The 16,228-nt window shown below is 40.5% G+C and overlaps 1 protein-coding gene across 1 annotated transcript; it reads left to right on the top strand.

Moving 5' to 3' along the window:
- Positions 1-287: 287 nt before the first annotated feature.
- On the top strand, positions 288-3,326 carry LOC138902428 (uncharacterized). The gene is made up of 2 exons (XM_070190295.1): positions 288-802; positions 3,302-3,326. The coding sequence occupies exons 1-2, from the start codon at positions 288-290 to the stop codon at positions 3,324-3,326; spliced, it is 540 nt and encodes a 179-aa protein (XP_070046396.1).
- The last annotated feature ends 12,902 nt before the right edge of the window (positions 3,327-16,228 follow it).

The raw sequence follows: 16,228 nt of genomic DNA, 5'->3' as shown, positions 1-16,228 counted from the left end.
CTCTTATTGAAATGAGGTACATCGTCGGGGGTATGGACCCTTTTCACAGACGGTGCTTCGAATGCGAAGGGGTCCAGGATAGGCATCATTTTGAAGCCGCCGTGGGTAGAATTATTAGACAGTCTATCAAAACCTTCATATTGACTAATAATGAGGCCGAGTACGAGGCCATGATTGCAGGTCTCGAGCTAGCTAAAGGCTTGGGAGCAGAAGTCATTAAAGCCAAGTGCGACTCTTTACTGGTGGTGAACCAGGTAAATAAAACCTTCGAAGTTCGAGAGGATAGAATGCAAAGGTATTTGGAAAAATTGCAGGTAACTTTGCACCGTTTCAAGGAATGGACTTTACAGTATGTACCTCGGGAACAAAACAGTGAGGCCGATGCACTTGCAAATTTGGGGTCATCGGTCGAGGAAGATGAGATTAGCTCGGGGACTGTCGTTCAACTCTCAAAATCAATGATCGAGGAAGGGCATGCCGAGATAAATTCTACAAGCTTAACCTGGAACTGGAGGAACAAATACATTGAGTACTTGAAGAATGGAAAGCTTCCATCGGACCCTAAAGAGTCGAGGGCCCTACGAGCTAAAGTTGCTCGTTTCACAATGGCCGAAGACGGAATGTTATACAGAAGGACATTCAATGGACCATTGGCAGTGTGTTTGGGACTAGGAGACACTTATTATATTCTACGAGAGGTCCATGAAGGCACTTGTGGGAACCACTCCGGCGCCGATTCACTTATTCGCAAAGTCATTAGAGCAGGATACTACTGGGATAGCATGGAAAAGGACTCTAAGGAGTTTGTTCGAAAATATGATAAATGTCAAAGGATTGCACCGATGATCCACCAACCCGGAGAACAACTTCACTCGGTCCTATCCCCATGGACATTCATGAAATAGGGGATGGATATTGTCGGCCCTCTGTCATCGGCCCCAGGTAAAGCTAAGTTCATTTTATTTATGACTGACTATTTCTCTAAATGGGTTGAAGCATAGGCTTTCGAGAAAGTCAGAGAGAAAGAGGTTATAAATTTCATATGGGATCACATCACGTGTCAATTTGGGATACCCGCAAAAATAGTATGCGACAATGGTAAACAATTTATTGGCAGTAAAGTGACGAAATTTCTAGAAAACCATAAAATAAAAAGGATATTGTCAACACAGTATCACCCTAGTGGGAACGTACAGGCCGAATCGACGAACAAGATTATCATCCAAAACTTGAAGAAAAGGTTGAACGAAGCTAAAGGGAAATGGAGAGAAATTTTACCCGAAGTCCTTTGGGCATATCGAACAATATCAAAGTCCAGTACAGGGGCAACTCCGTTTTCCTTAGTATATGGCTCCGAAGCCTTGATTCCAGTCAAAGTCGGAGAACCCAGCGCCAGGTTTCGACATGCAACTGAGGAATCAAACCATGAGGCTATGAATACTAGCCTCGAATTATTAGATGAAAAATGAGAAGCAGCTCTCGTTCGAATGGCTGCACAAAAGTAACGAATTGAAAGGTACTACAATAGAAGAACCAACCTTCGCCACTTCAGGGTCGGGGACTTAGTCCTAAGGAAGGTCACCATCAACACTCGAGATCCTAATGAAGGAAAGCTCGTCCCGAATTGGGAAGAACCCTATCAAGTCCTCAATATAGTCTGAAAAGGGTCTTATAAACTCGGAATGATAGACAACGAACCACTGCCAAACAACTGGAACATATCACTTCTCAAACGATATTATTGTTAAGGTATGACTTTCTCCCTTCTTTCGTTTATATATATTCGATGCTAAGTCATTGCAGGAGTTCGACCAAAGACATCGAGACATCGGTTTATAAAGTACGCGTTGCACTCTTTTTCCCTTAAATCGGTTTTTATCCCAAATGGGTTTTTCCGGCGAGGTTTTTAACAAGGCAACAATTATGTGCTACCTAAGGACAATTCAACAGTATCCAAGGCTTCTTTGCAATCAACCTCGAATACTGGAGGGAATCACCCTCGGATGTTGTATTCTCGAGAATAGTACTTCATGTCAAATGTCCTCGATATGGAAGCTTTGTAATGGGCCAAACGGTCAAGTGAACCGTGTCCATATAAATTAGTCGATCCCCGATGGCATGCGCATGTATAAACTATTCAAAGAAGCATTCTCTCTTCATTTAAACATTTTGTGTCTCGAAGAAAATTCTTTACTATACAAACCTCATGCTTATGATATTATGAGAAACGGCTCAAGAGCCAAAGTGTAAATATACACTCGGGGACTACCATCGATGATAGGCATATTCGAGTTATCTAAACTCAAATTCATAAGACCTCAAAGAGGTATCCCTCGATCTATATCCACCATTCTCGGGGACTGACATTTCAAACGAGTTCGAAATGTTATTGGGAAATAAACCCAAGAGGCATAGCTGAAGGATACGAACAAACTAAATGCTATGGACAAAATACATACCCGAAGGCTACGGCCAAACTATATGCTACAGCCAAAATAACGCAGCTCGGAGATGTCCGAATTCCGCAATAACGATAGGCCTTCAAATTCTTTGAAAACCCGGTTAAAAAAGGCTACCCTCGGCAAATAATCAAAAGGGATTCAATAAAATCAGCCCTCGAAAAACCTTAAGAGGTATCAAATTATCTTTAACACAAACGTGCTAAGGCACAAAAATAAAAAGGGTTTCAACCGACACCGGAACCTCAAAAAACCCAATGGGTAAAAAATACATGTTAAGGCATAAAGAAATTTTTACTAAAACTTTTAAGCCGAAAGGGGGAAATAATAGCCGTATTTTAGAGGCCATATGGGCCCAACCTAAAAGGGCCTAAGGGCCAATACATTTAGAGTTTGAGACTTTGTTCTCACTCAACTCGGACCTAAGGGTTCCACTATTCCGAGTTCAAATAAAGTTGACTTGAATTTAGCTCAATGATCCGCCATAAAACCTTAAGGGGTATGTTACTGTAAGTTCGAAAATTACCCATTATTTGATAAAATACCTAAGGGTTTGTTCTATTCTAAGTTCGAAACATACTCGAACTTAGTTATAAAAACAATGCAGTCATGGCATCGATCAAGCCATCCGAAATCTCGAACATATTATTGTGCTCGGGGACTCGCCCTTGCGTGTCTAAAAAACTTAAGGGTTTGTTCTAAGTTCGAACTAGTGTTCACTCGATTACAGAGGCTGCAACAACAAAATTTTCACAAGGCAAAAGCACAAAACACGTTTGAACATAAAACTGAGAAGACATTCAAAAGAAGTTTTTCTATTATAAAAAAGATTATATGTACAGGAGACAAAGTCCTAACTACGACTAGTTTCGACCTCTTCTCCGGGAGCAACCTCTCCTTCAGGCCCATCATCCGTATCCGCCTCGACTGCCTTCTTTATCATCGTCTTCGTCATCAGAGGAGGAAAGCTGCCTGGCTTCGGCTTCGAGCACCTTGGCTCGGGCTATCTCCTCGGAGAGGTCAAAACCTCGAGCATGGATTTTCTCGAGGGTTTATCTCCGGGATTGACACTTTGCCGAGTTATTGATCCACCGCTCTAGGTCAGAAGCCTCCCTTAGCTGCATTTGAGCAGCCTCAGCATCGGCCCGGTACATGGCAATGGACTTGTTTTCCATGACCTTTGTCTTCTCCATCTCCGCCTTGGCCTCAGCAAGCCCGGTTTCAAGCTCCTCGATCCTCTTGGCATGTGCCAAGCTTTTCTCTTTGCGGCCCCAAAGTTGAACTTCAGCCGATGACAGTTTGGCCAAAGTAGTTTCTTTTTCCGCAGCCAGGCGGTCCATATTCCCCTTCCACTGCTCACAATCGGCCTTGACCTGATCGACTTCTCCCCGAAGCAGCTCGATCCTTTCAACCTTTTGGTGCAGCTGCGATAATGAAGTATTAGCCTCCACAGTTGGGTCGAGTCCATACTTTATCCAAAGGATGCTCACCTGCTTATCTAGCTCGGCCTCTTCCTCATGAGCCTTGGCCAAATCCACTTGAAGGTCATTTATAGTTTCGTCCTTTTGGCTGCAAAGAAGCTTCAGAGCGTTCCTATCCTACGAGACCCTTTGGAGCTCGGTTTCACACTGGATAAGGTCAGCTCAAAACTTGGCGAAGGCCTATACAAAAGGAAAACACAAGTCAGATTTAGAGAAAAAAGAGTAAAGAAAAAAAGTGCAGTAAACTGATTCTTACCCGAGATAAGAGATGTTGGGCCTCTTCTAAAAGAATAGAAGCATCGCTGTATCAGAGGCATCATCGACTCCAGTAAAGCAATCCCGAAAGGGATCCCCTACACTAGAGCCTCTGCCTAGATCAGGGGTCTTCAACTCTCGAACCTCCCTTAGTGCCTCCTCAGAAAAAGTCAGAAGAGAAGGCAAGTGACCTGCTGTCATGGTCCCGAGCAAGTCGCTCGGGGCGCTCTGATCGATCTTCGGGGTCTTAGAACCGTCCCCGTTTGGTGTATTTGTAGATGGCCGAGAAACGATCTCGACCTCTGGTAATTCGGTATCCTCACCCGATTTCTTTTTGGAATCCTCCTCGACACGAGGCTTGATTTTAGCATCCGCCATCGGCTCAGAAGGTTTGGTGACTTCGACGGCTTTCCTAGGTCAGACCGTCAGTGCCGAGGCATTTTACTTTTCTTCCTCTTCTTCGTCTCTCAGGTTTTGGACCGAGTCCATTGTGAGAGCGATTACTTTCCTCCTCACCCTTTGAGGTTTGGGCTTGGGGTCCTCGGACTGTGGGGCACTTTTCCTCATCTTGTCTTTCCCCGGCTTCGGAATCGGGGACTTGGTTTCTTCCTCGCCACTCGAGGGCCTCAAAATATCATCCTTGGTCAGGCCCGCATGAAAGAACATTAGTGACGAATGAAGTACAAAAAGTGTTTCAGAACATGAAAAAGGAGATCCTTACCGTGGTTCTTAGCTTCCCATCTGCCCCTTGCCAAATCACGCCATGCACGTTCGGCATAAGTGGAAGTTGAGGCTAACTTCCTAACCCAATCTTCAAGGTCATATACCGCTTGAGGCATCCAAGGAATAACTGCATGTCGAAAGGGGATATCAGGTGAAGTCGAAGAAGGTACGAAGAACAAAGTTTAAAAGGTCACTTACAGTCGAAGTTCCACTCCTCAGGGAACGACATCTTCTCTTCCGGGATAATGTCGCGGGTCCTCACCCGTATAAAATGGCTCATCCAACCCCGATCCTTGTCCTCGTCGATGCTCGAGAATAAGGCCTTCATTGCCCGACGTTGGAGCCTGATTAGTCCTCGATAGATTCGAGGCCGGTACAACCACATGAGGTGATTTAGAGTAAACTCTAGCCCTCAGCCTTGCTAGAGAAGAAGAGCAGTATGATTACTATGCGCCATAGAGAGGGGTGGATTTGGCCGAGGGTGAACTGATATCTTTTACAGAGATCAATAATCACTGGGTCGAGGGGACCCAATGTGAAGAGGTAAGTGTAAACACTTAGGAACCCCTCCACATAAGCGGTGATGCTCTCTTCGGGAGCAGGAATTTGCACCACGACCTCGGGACCCCAGTTGCAGTCCCTCTTCATGGCCTCGAGGTGGCTCTCCATTATCGAGCATATGTACATCGACACATGCTCACATCGGCCCGTAATCGATGAAGGGTTTTCGACCTTGAAGTCGGATTTTAGAGTACACGGGCCGGGAACATACTCGTGAGGAAGCGGCTCCACCGGCGCCTTGTCACCGGACGGCCGGGATAAGGAGCAAGAAGCTTTATCCTTCTGCGGTACGGTCTTTGAGGTTTTCGCCATTTGTGTAAGTAAAAAAGAGTGAGGGAAGATGAAAAACCGATGGTTTCGGTGCTAACGAAGGTGGCTCTACAGACGACGAAAAGGAGGAGACGAAAAGAGTGAGAAGACTTAGAGATTTGATTAGAGCAAAAAGTAAAGTTTGATTCAATGAAGGAGCGGGTATTTATAGGCTCACGGCGACGGTTCGGTGGCGCTAGTGGCCGACCGCTAACTAACAGACATTAATGATTTGGGGAACTAAACCGACGGGACTTTTTGGTCATTTCTATCACTTACGTCATGAGGACGACGTCATGATCGAGGTTTCGAAAAATCAAGGCTCAAACCATTTCTTATCATTTTATTCCAAGAAACGCGAGAACTATCTGTATACGGTTGAAATTGGGCATGTCTGATTTTATAGGCACGAGGAGCTGCCTCGAGAGTAAGCTCGTAATAGACCAGGCTCGAGCTCAATGGCAGAGTATGGAGCATGAAGATCGAAGTGCTCGCTGAATATCGAGACCGAGCATAACTGACTTCGAGTAAGGCATAATAACGGAATGGTGAGATATTAGCAACCGACCGAAGATCTCGTCGAAAATTCTGGAACAGATCGAATCAAGCGGTTATTGACGCCAATAATGAGATTTGTTTTCATTATTAGAATTGTACCTTATTTAGTATTCCTCTACTATATAAAGAGGGACCCCATTCATTTGTAAAGGAGAATTATTCACTAATAAACATATACACATACACTGCTTTCTCTATTTCACTTACTATCTATTACTGCTCATCACTGTTTATTTTCTGTTCTTTATTGTTATTGTTATCCAACCTCGAGACCATCTCGAATCGAAGTCGAAAGCACTGCCAGAATACTGGTTTGATTTATTTTACTATTCAGATTATCTATTTAATTCCTTGTTTATCAATTAATATTAGATTAAATCACGTATCTTTGAAATCACTAAATAAGTTTAATTGTTACTCGAAATTCTGGGTAAACAATAATCCCAATAAAAAGAGCACATAACAGAGGGAGACATTTCACCTGACCTCTGTTCATACATCCAAAAGACCATCCTTATAACTGCTAGTAGAACAAATACAAAGATATAGTATCTTTTTTATCAATATACAAAAAGCAAAGCACGTATCAAATGCACGTAAGAAAGTCTACCTATGTACGAAAGGAGCTCCCAGAAAATGCTATACAGAAAATTATATGGATTCAGTAACAAATTTTCTTATTCCCTTGGGTCTAAATGTAGCCATTTGCATCTTATCCACCAGATATGAGCTTGTAGCTTGATTGAGAAGATCCTTCACATTATAAAAGATAGAATTCTCATGAATGATGCTCCATTTAGCCAATGCATCTGCTACTTGATTAGCTTCACGGTAGCAGTGTTGGATGGAAAACCCGCAAGATTGCAAGAATTGTAGAATATCTTTAATTGTGTCATGCATTTGCTACACTGGATCGTACAATCCTTTCAACATGTTAACCAAGATCAGAGAGTCACGTTCTAAAATTAAATTGCAAGATCCCTGGTCGATGCACCATTTAACTCCAATCAGTGCTGCTTTAGCCTCGGTTAAGTTACTACTACTCTTCTAGTGGCTGTGCAAATGTCATAATAAAAAAACCATTAATCCCTGATCTCATATTCCTTTCTCCATCCCCTAATATCATCAGTGCTAATCTTAAACCAATTTTTCACTGGTTTAATCCATCTAACAATAGTTAATTAATAAGAAAGATCCAAAGATGAGGTTGGAGCACGGTTTTAGGAGAAATAATAATAACGAAAAAAGTATCCGAGTCCAACTTAAAAAGATGTAGTTTCAAATTTAGGTCGACATGATGGAGTAAATGAATCCCAACTCTTGGTGAGTTGAAATTGACACATACGTATGTATAGTTAATATGCATAACAAGGGTGATCATTGATCAGTTTGGTCCGGTTTTGAAAAAACTCGATTCGATATTTGACTTTTTAAAAATATTATACTAAAACTAGACCTAATTAAATACGATACGGGTCAATTCTTTGCTTTTTTATTTTAGTTTCTTCAGCCTTTACACCATAATAATAGGGTCATAAACGGCGATGAGTATTATTAATAAATATTACGGATAAATAATGTTAGATTAGAGCATAATTTTACTATCCTCTATATGCTCAGGATCGGACGTAGTAAAGTATGTGTTCATCCAACCTAATAATTTTGGTTTAGATTTTGTATATGTTAAAAGATTTACTAAACAATTACAAATGGTTAATTTGTAGCCATTAAATTAGATAATATTTCGGTAGAATCCCGAATTGATTGAAACCCATAAAGTTAAAATATATTGTGTAATAAATTATTTTATTAAATGAGAGGTGCTTTTCTTTTTGTTTGAGAAAACTCGACCTTATTACCAGTAACAATGCAAGGGATGATCTTCTTTTACCACTACTGAATCAAAATGGAGGAGAAAATGACAGGGATCTCCAAATAATGAAGAAGACGCCGAGTACACAGGTATTTTTTCTTCTGAAAAGTTATTCGACCAGTAAAGAATAAAATACCGTAAAAAGATGAACCAACAGTCAAAATGTGCCATTTAGTTGCGCTTTTTCAAATTTAATTTCAACATTTTTAATGGAAAAATGGTTTTGAATTTTCAAAAGTTTAAATTTAACTTTAAACTTGAATAATTAAAAAGATGGCGTCAACTTGATACACAACTTCGTTTTTTTTTTTTTTTAAAATTCTAAAGTTGTGTACACTTATGCCGGCACCATGAAACATTATTTTCTTTGCAAATTTTACCGGGCTTTACACTTAAGTTCTTCAAAATTTTCCGGGGTGTTACAAATTGTGCCCCAAATTCCAATGGTCGGAAGACCGGGGAGGAGAAGCATTCCTCTCTCGAGCGTTTGCGGCTGGTGGAGGAGATACATGGGTGTTGGTGGTGAAGGTACAACTGGTGTAGATGGGCATGATGTTGTTGGCATTGAAGGTTGAGGAGCAGCTGCAATAGGAGCAGCGCTGATTATTGGTTGCTCAGTGGCCGAAGGCAGAAGAAGCCCGACTAGAAATAACAATGGGGACAAGACAACAAGAATTGGCGTTATCTACCAGATCTATCTTGCCCAAAGTTCTTGGACCTCTTCTTTGGTCGGGTCTTGAAGCTCTCCCGACTGAGCTTCCGGTTGAGATGATGAAGTCATTTTTCTTCTTTGAAGGGGAGCCACTTCATCACTGGCTTCTCCATCTTCCGCAATAACCATTATGGTCGGTTCGGTTGTTGTGCTCTTTATTTTCTTATTTTTATCCCCAACCAAGGAAGAACATTGCCTTTTGGTTGCTTGTTCTCTGGCTGGGATCTCCGATAGAAAGCACCCTCACCGAAAGTAGATCCGCGGGCACTGCTTCAAGCAAGGGCACTTTGTAGCACCTCCGCGGGGTCAGCCAAAACATCAGCCTCGGGGTAGGTGACAGAGCCCAACGGGAGTCCTGAATCGAGCGGAATATAGAGTTAGCGAAATTACCTATGTTCATACAAATACAAAAGGAAAAAAGGACTCGGTTTACCATGGTTCTTGGCTTTCCACCCATACTTGAGGGCCATTTCCTTCCACCGACGGGTTTTTGGTATTGTAATATTCAGAATCTTCTAAACCCACTGGTCCAGGACTTGAATTCATGGTGGTGTCCACCAAGTAGCTGAGAAAACGAAAACAAAGAGGTCAACAATGACGGGAAACAGTCTTTTTACAAAGGAAAGAGATGGATAAATTACAAACTTACGTGATGGATTCCATGATTCAGGAAAAGATGGAGTTATGGCCGGGATGATATCCCTGGTAGTGATGATATCAAATCGCTCCATCCATCCACTGTCACTGTCATCATCCACGCTGGTGAGAAGGGCGTGGCGGCCACGTTTGCTAAAATTTATTACTCCCCCACCGAAGATTTTGGGGGTTGTAGAGATTCATAATATGTGCCAGGGTTAGAGTTTTCCCAGTCTCTTTACACAACTGGCATAGGCAAGCCATAATTTGCCATGTAGATGGGCCTACTTGTGCCAAGCTGACCTGATACCGGTGGTAGAACTCCAAAATAGGGTCAAGCCCTTCACTCTAGGAGAACGGACCCAAAGTGAAAGGATATGTATAGACATACGTAAAACCTTCTTTGGTGAAGGTAACCCTCTCTATCATATCCGTAGCAAGGATGTTTAGGTTAGGGTAGTTGCAGTCTTCCTTCATAGCAGGAATACTGGAAAGGCGAATAGAGGAAAGGTACATGCTAACGGCCCAAGTCCGTGGGGACGCGGATGAAAACTTCTCTTGGAAGTCATTGGCGGTGCTCAAGTGTTTGGGTATGATGGTATTTACAGTGGGAGGATCAGCGTCAACGTCAAATTCTTTGTCTTTACTTCTCTTTGGGCCTCCACCGAAGAGAAGACCAGAGTTTCTAAAAGATTCAGTAGAAGAAGCCATGGTAGTAAAAAAAAGTAGTAAAGCTTTAGAGAAAGTTAGATAAGATTAAATTTTTTCTAAGCAGGAGGAGTTTGACTGCAGAGAAGATGATAAACTTATGGAAATTTTGGATGTGAAATAGGTAAAATGATGAGTATAAGTAAAGATATAGACGACAAAAATTGTGATCATGATTACCTCGAGAACTCGCAAAAATATTACTGAATCGTGGGGCAACACGTGTTCGGGGTATTAAATGTGAGAAGACGTGCGTCCTTTCAAGCGTCAGAGACTATTCAGAAGATTTCTTGCTAAGAAAGGGATCTTCACCAACTTTCTGGTGACAGAAAGATATGTCACCAGAAGGCAAGGGGACTATCTGTATAGGGAAAAATTTATTTGTAATAAATGATCAAATAATAGCATGACACGTGGAACCGAAAACAAACAAAAGGCGAATCAAGTAATAACTAGTATCGAGGACAAAGGCTACAACGACATCGGATAGACCCCGAAAGGATCATGGTCAATGGGAGCAGATCGAATATTTATCATCAGATAACATTCAATGAAGAATATTCTTTGACATTAAATAGGCATTCGCTACAGAGAATATTTGCCTACAGTTACATATATATCAATTGCTCCTTTATTATCATTTAAGTAGGTCTTGATCCTAGGATCTTGTTTTCCTAGGTATAGCTATACATAGCAGGCTCAGCAGCCATTGTAACACACGAAATTCTTGGCAAAACTTATTTTGTATTACAATTTCGCTCTTAATTAAAACTACTTTATTTGCTTTTTATATTGCTTTTACTTTTGTCCTTAGAGATGTTGTTCTCGGAGCTAGGCTTTCCATCTTCATCAATCTTAATCGCTAAATCTTACTCTAAATCTTGTTTATTTACTATTTTTGGATTAAATCGGTTTGCTTGTCTATAAATCACGTAACAATTTAAACTGTACCATTTTACGGGTAAATAATATATGTACTTGCACGAGATTGTGTACAAGATCCCTTACTCCATATGATTTTATTTAATTACTTATAGTTTTTTACGCTACAACATTTTAAACCCTCTATGATCATTAATTGAGCATATAGCAACTTGACAACTAGGTTGGACAAAGTACATGTGTTTTCATGCATTTAATGAGCATAAATATGAGGATTAGACAAAAAATAAAAAAAAATAAAAAAAATAATAAAAAAAACAGATAAAAAGTAAAACCCTTTCTTCCATGACGAGCGCAAAACACCACTTTATTTATGCTCACTAGTAAAAGATAGTATAGTATAATATCGTATCCACAAGGATTGGGGTTAAATAGTATTTTCGTAGTTTCTAGCTTGATTGCTATTCAGAAAAATCAACAGTTAAAATTTATGTGATTGAAACTACAATTAACTAAGAATCTAAAGATATTGACTAATGACAATCGCAACAAAGGGAAGCAAGGAAGTTATCAGTGGGAGAAAGTAGGGGTTGATTGGATAGGTGCAAGATAATTATTTGGTATCTAACTCTAGATAATTTACTTCTAATGTTTAAGTAAGTCTCTCGAATTCAATCAATTATTAATTTAAATGTTTAGTAGAAACCCCTCTCTCGATTAAGTTTTAACCTCACAAGATGAACCAATTTAAGTACGTGAAGATATGCAAGAATGTGTAGTGGACTGGTCTTAGGAGAACCTCTCTCGATTATCCTCCTAACTAAGTTTAAACAACAATTCAACTAGCCTCTTTCGATTACTAAGAATAATTAATGAACTCAACCAACAATATAATGCAAATATATCACAAGTTATGCCTCTCTCGATTACATGAACAAGTGAATATAGATGCAATAGTTAAATCATCCAAAACGCTTCAATACATAAAACCATAGTTATAATCCACAAACAAATATCAAAACACCAAATACATCAAACCCTAAAGAGAAATACTCCATAGATATGGAGCAATTTATCATAAATATGTTTAGTATAAAGGAAAACATAAAACAATCTAAACTCGGGTCTTGAGTGAGGATTGAATGATGAACTCCTTGATTTTGCTTCTCCAACTCCTCCTTAACCTCCTTAGGTCGAGTATGTGTCAAAAGTCCAGAAAATAATATTTTTTCATGTATTTATCCCAAGTAGGGTCGGGCCCAAATGAAATCACCTTTTCCTACGCGAAATAGGACAATTACTTTGTAAAATTTGCACAGGCACGTCGCATGGGGAGACGCGCCATGCGGAGCATTAGTGAGGAAATCTAGAGAGTTGAAATCTGTCAGGCAGCAGAGAAATGCACAAGAAAGGCGCCCCACACGCTGCCCCATGCGCAGCATCTGTGGGTTTTTCTCAGAGTACGGAATTTTCCTCGCCTTTTGATATCTAGATGAGGTTTTCGACCCCCGAACGCGATCCCGGCTTAATCCCTTGGGCTTTTACTCAAATTTCAAAGCTCCAAATAGTTCGAACTCATTCCATACATCTACATAGCTCAGAATCACTCCTACAAGGCATAAAACACACAATAAGTACAAAACACTAGCAATTAAAGCTAAAACACAATAAAAGTGTAGTAAATTAGAGTGCAATAGGCGACTAAAACACGAGATTATAGCCTACCATCAACACCCCACACTTAAACCATTGCTCATCCTCGAGCAATCAAACTACACTTTACATAGACACGACCTTTTTAAACAACTCTCATAACTCACCATACCAAGACTATTAAAAATAGATTAAGTACAGTACCGTAACATCCTACTCTCAAGATTTGACTCAAAAGCACCACACATTATTTATAACCCGCTCACTTACTCTAACACAGAGGTCAACGACATTACCTTTCCTTCATGAACCAAGTGCCCTCACACAATAATAGAGAGTAGTTCCACACACAATTAAAATTAAGAAAAATCAGGAACTCAATATAGAAAGAATTCACTCACTCTTAAAAAAAACATTCATATGCCACAAAAGACGTACCATAGGCTTGCCCGTAGTGTACTACTCTACTAATTGAGCTCATTCAGCCAGGGATCAAGTGGGACTTTAATTGGTTGTAATGTAGGCTGTGGGATGGGTATGATACATTTAGATATAAGAGTGACTATACCTCCCTAAGCACTTTAATACATACAGTTAACCATTCAAAACCCCACACTTATGTCAAACCATAACTCCACCTCCACAACAATGTACATTAACTCTCTACTTCTTTAAGCACAATTACATCAAGTTACCACTATCAAAGAACACTTTTCACAATCATACACTTATTTTTTTTCTTTCTTTTTCAATTCAATTGGCTCTTACTTTTTTCAAAACAGTGCACCTTTCTCCTTATTTCATTAGTTCCAATCAAAAGCCAAACCAACCACCCCACACTTCAGCTTTTACAAAGTTCATAACAAATTCAAGTGCTCACGGGAGGTAAATGGTTCAAATAGATGGTCAATTCAAACATATGGGTAAGACTTGTAAGGTGGTTGCCAAAGAAACAGGATTACAGGCAAGACTGAACAAAACTACCATTTCACTTTGCAAACACACGGGGTAAGTTCTAGACATCAAATGCAATGCATAGAATAACACAAAACCTCTCACACACATGGCACATAACTCACTCAAGATTGGACTCATCAATACACTCTAGTCAAAGAAGTTAAGCAGAGTTAACATCAAACAATTTAAGGTATACAAGAGTCAAAAACTGAGCCTAAGCATCACAACTAAAGCACTTACCGTTCTCAAGGTATAATAAAGTTGAGAGATATTGCCTTCCATTCAAATCATAGCACAAGGTTTCTTACTCCTAACAAAAATAAAAACTAACTACACCCGGTTCAAACAAAACCCTTGAAAAAGAACCGTGACACGAAGAAAAACCAAGGGAGAATTATTACACTACCTAACAAAAAGAAAATCTTTTTGTCTTTTTCTTTCGACTTTAATCTCTCAAGAAACCCGTTGAATGATATCCATCGCCAGGAAAAATCAAAACTTTTTCAATTTTTATGGTGTTTTTCCAAATATTTTTCTATCTCTAACTACTAAAACAAAAACTAAACTAACACATATACATACAACATATAATTATCCCCCACCCCACACTTTATATTGCGGCATGTCCCCGTGACACCCAATTAAAAAACATAAGGTAAAGGAAACTTCCCTGAACATCTAGTCGGGGTCTGAGTCGAAGTCGGGATCCATTCCTCGCCTTCGAACTAATGCGCACATTTATGCAGACAACTTATTCTCCACCTTCTTGGGGTGCACCCCACACTTATCTTTCTTACTCGCCACAACCTTCTCTTTTGAGCTCTTCACTTTCCACTCAACATTTGCAGCTGGCTTCTCCTTTTTCACCCTCGTTTTTACATTCATCTTGAAAGTTACAGTCTCCTCACCCACTCCAAGCATGAGCTTTCTCTCGTGTATATCTAACATCGCTCTACCCGTTGATAAGAATGGTCTTCCTAAGATGAGGGGGACCTCTTTGTTCTCCTCCATATTCACCACTATAAAGTCTACAGGACATACAAACTTATCTAACCAAACTAAAACATCTTCCACTATCCCCTCGGGTATCAGAGTCGTTTGGTCCGCCAGCTGTAAATATATTAGCACTGACCTTATCTCTCCAATATCCCTCTCTAATTTCCTATAAATAAATAGAGGCATTAAGTTAATTGAGGCACCAGAATCACATAAAGACTTATCAAAATTTATAAAGCCTAAAGAGCAAGGCATAGTAAAACTCCCTGGATCTCCACACTTTTGTGGGAGTTTGTTTTGCAATATAGAACTACAATGTTCTATGAGCTTGACCACTGAGGTCTCCTCGATTTTCCGCTTTTTTGTAAGGATCTCCTTCAAAAATTTGGCATTGGCAGGCATATGTGAGAGCACTTTTGTGAATGGCAAATTTACATGAACCTGTTTTAACACATCCAGAAATCTCGCAAACTGCTTGTTCATGTTTTCTCTATATAGCTTTCGAGGGAAAGGTAGAGCAGGCATATGCTCGCTCTCATTAGATTCCACCCTTCTCGAAGTTTCCTCCTTCTTCTTTTTATCATCTTCCTTCTTGCCTTTCTTCTTCCTATCAATATCATTCTTCAGCTGCTCCCTACTTTCTTTTGCAGTTATCATATCTTTTTGGTTTGGGGTGGGTTCTTTCAACACCTGCCCACTTCTCAAGGTCACAACATTTACTGTTTCCTTGGGATTTCTCTCAGTATCAGCGGGGAGAGTTCCAATCCTCTCAAACAATTGAGTGGCTAGCTGCCCAACCTGTCTTTCCAAGTTTCAAAAACCAGTACCTATTTCTTTGATAGCCTCTCCATGTTCCCGTATAGCTGCGCTATGAGTTTCAAGCCTCTCATTAGTCTTGATAATGAAAGCCTTCATTAGATCCTCTAGATGGGACTGAATGGGCTGTTGAGGTTGAAATTGCTGCCTCTACTAAATTTGTTAGGCTGAAGCTCATTGTCCCTACGGTCAAGAGTTATTTTGTTGCTAAGTATTCGCAGTACCTCCAGATGAACTCCATGAAAAACTGACGTGCCTCTGACACATCGCATTATATTTTCCCACAACATTTACTTCCTTAGTTGAGGCTTGACACTCATGAGTAGGGTGTCCTCTTCCACATATATCACAAGATGCGTGAGGCTTACTCTATATCGACGCTAAGGTCAACCTCCTTATCTCCTTGGCCATAGCATCAAGTTGTACCTGCATAGATGTCGTAGCATCAACTTGGTAAACACCAATTGATCTTCTTCTTTCAGCACTCTCAGAGGGCTACTGATTTGCATCTTCAGATAACTCGTCAAGAATTGTGAATATCTCCTCTGGTGTCTTCTTCATCAATGGACCTCTAACTGCATTGCTCAATGTTCTACGTGAGGCCGGTGTCAATCCATCTCAAAAATCCTGGAGTTGCATCTAGAGTTCA

This window comes from Nicotiana tomentosiformis, chromosome 12 (genome assembly GCF_000390325.3).
Source record: "Nicotiana tomentosiformis chromosome 12, ASM39032v3, whole genome shotgun sequence".
NCBI lineage: Eukaryota > Viridiplantae > Streptophyta > Magnoliopsida > Solanales > Solanaceae > Nicotiana > Nicotiana tomentosiformis.
Note: the sequence above shows the minus strand (reverse complement) of the source record. Positions and strands in the feature narration are given on the sequence as shown.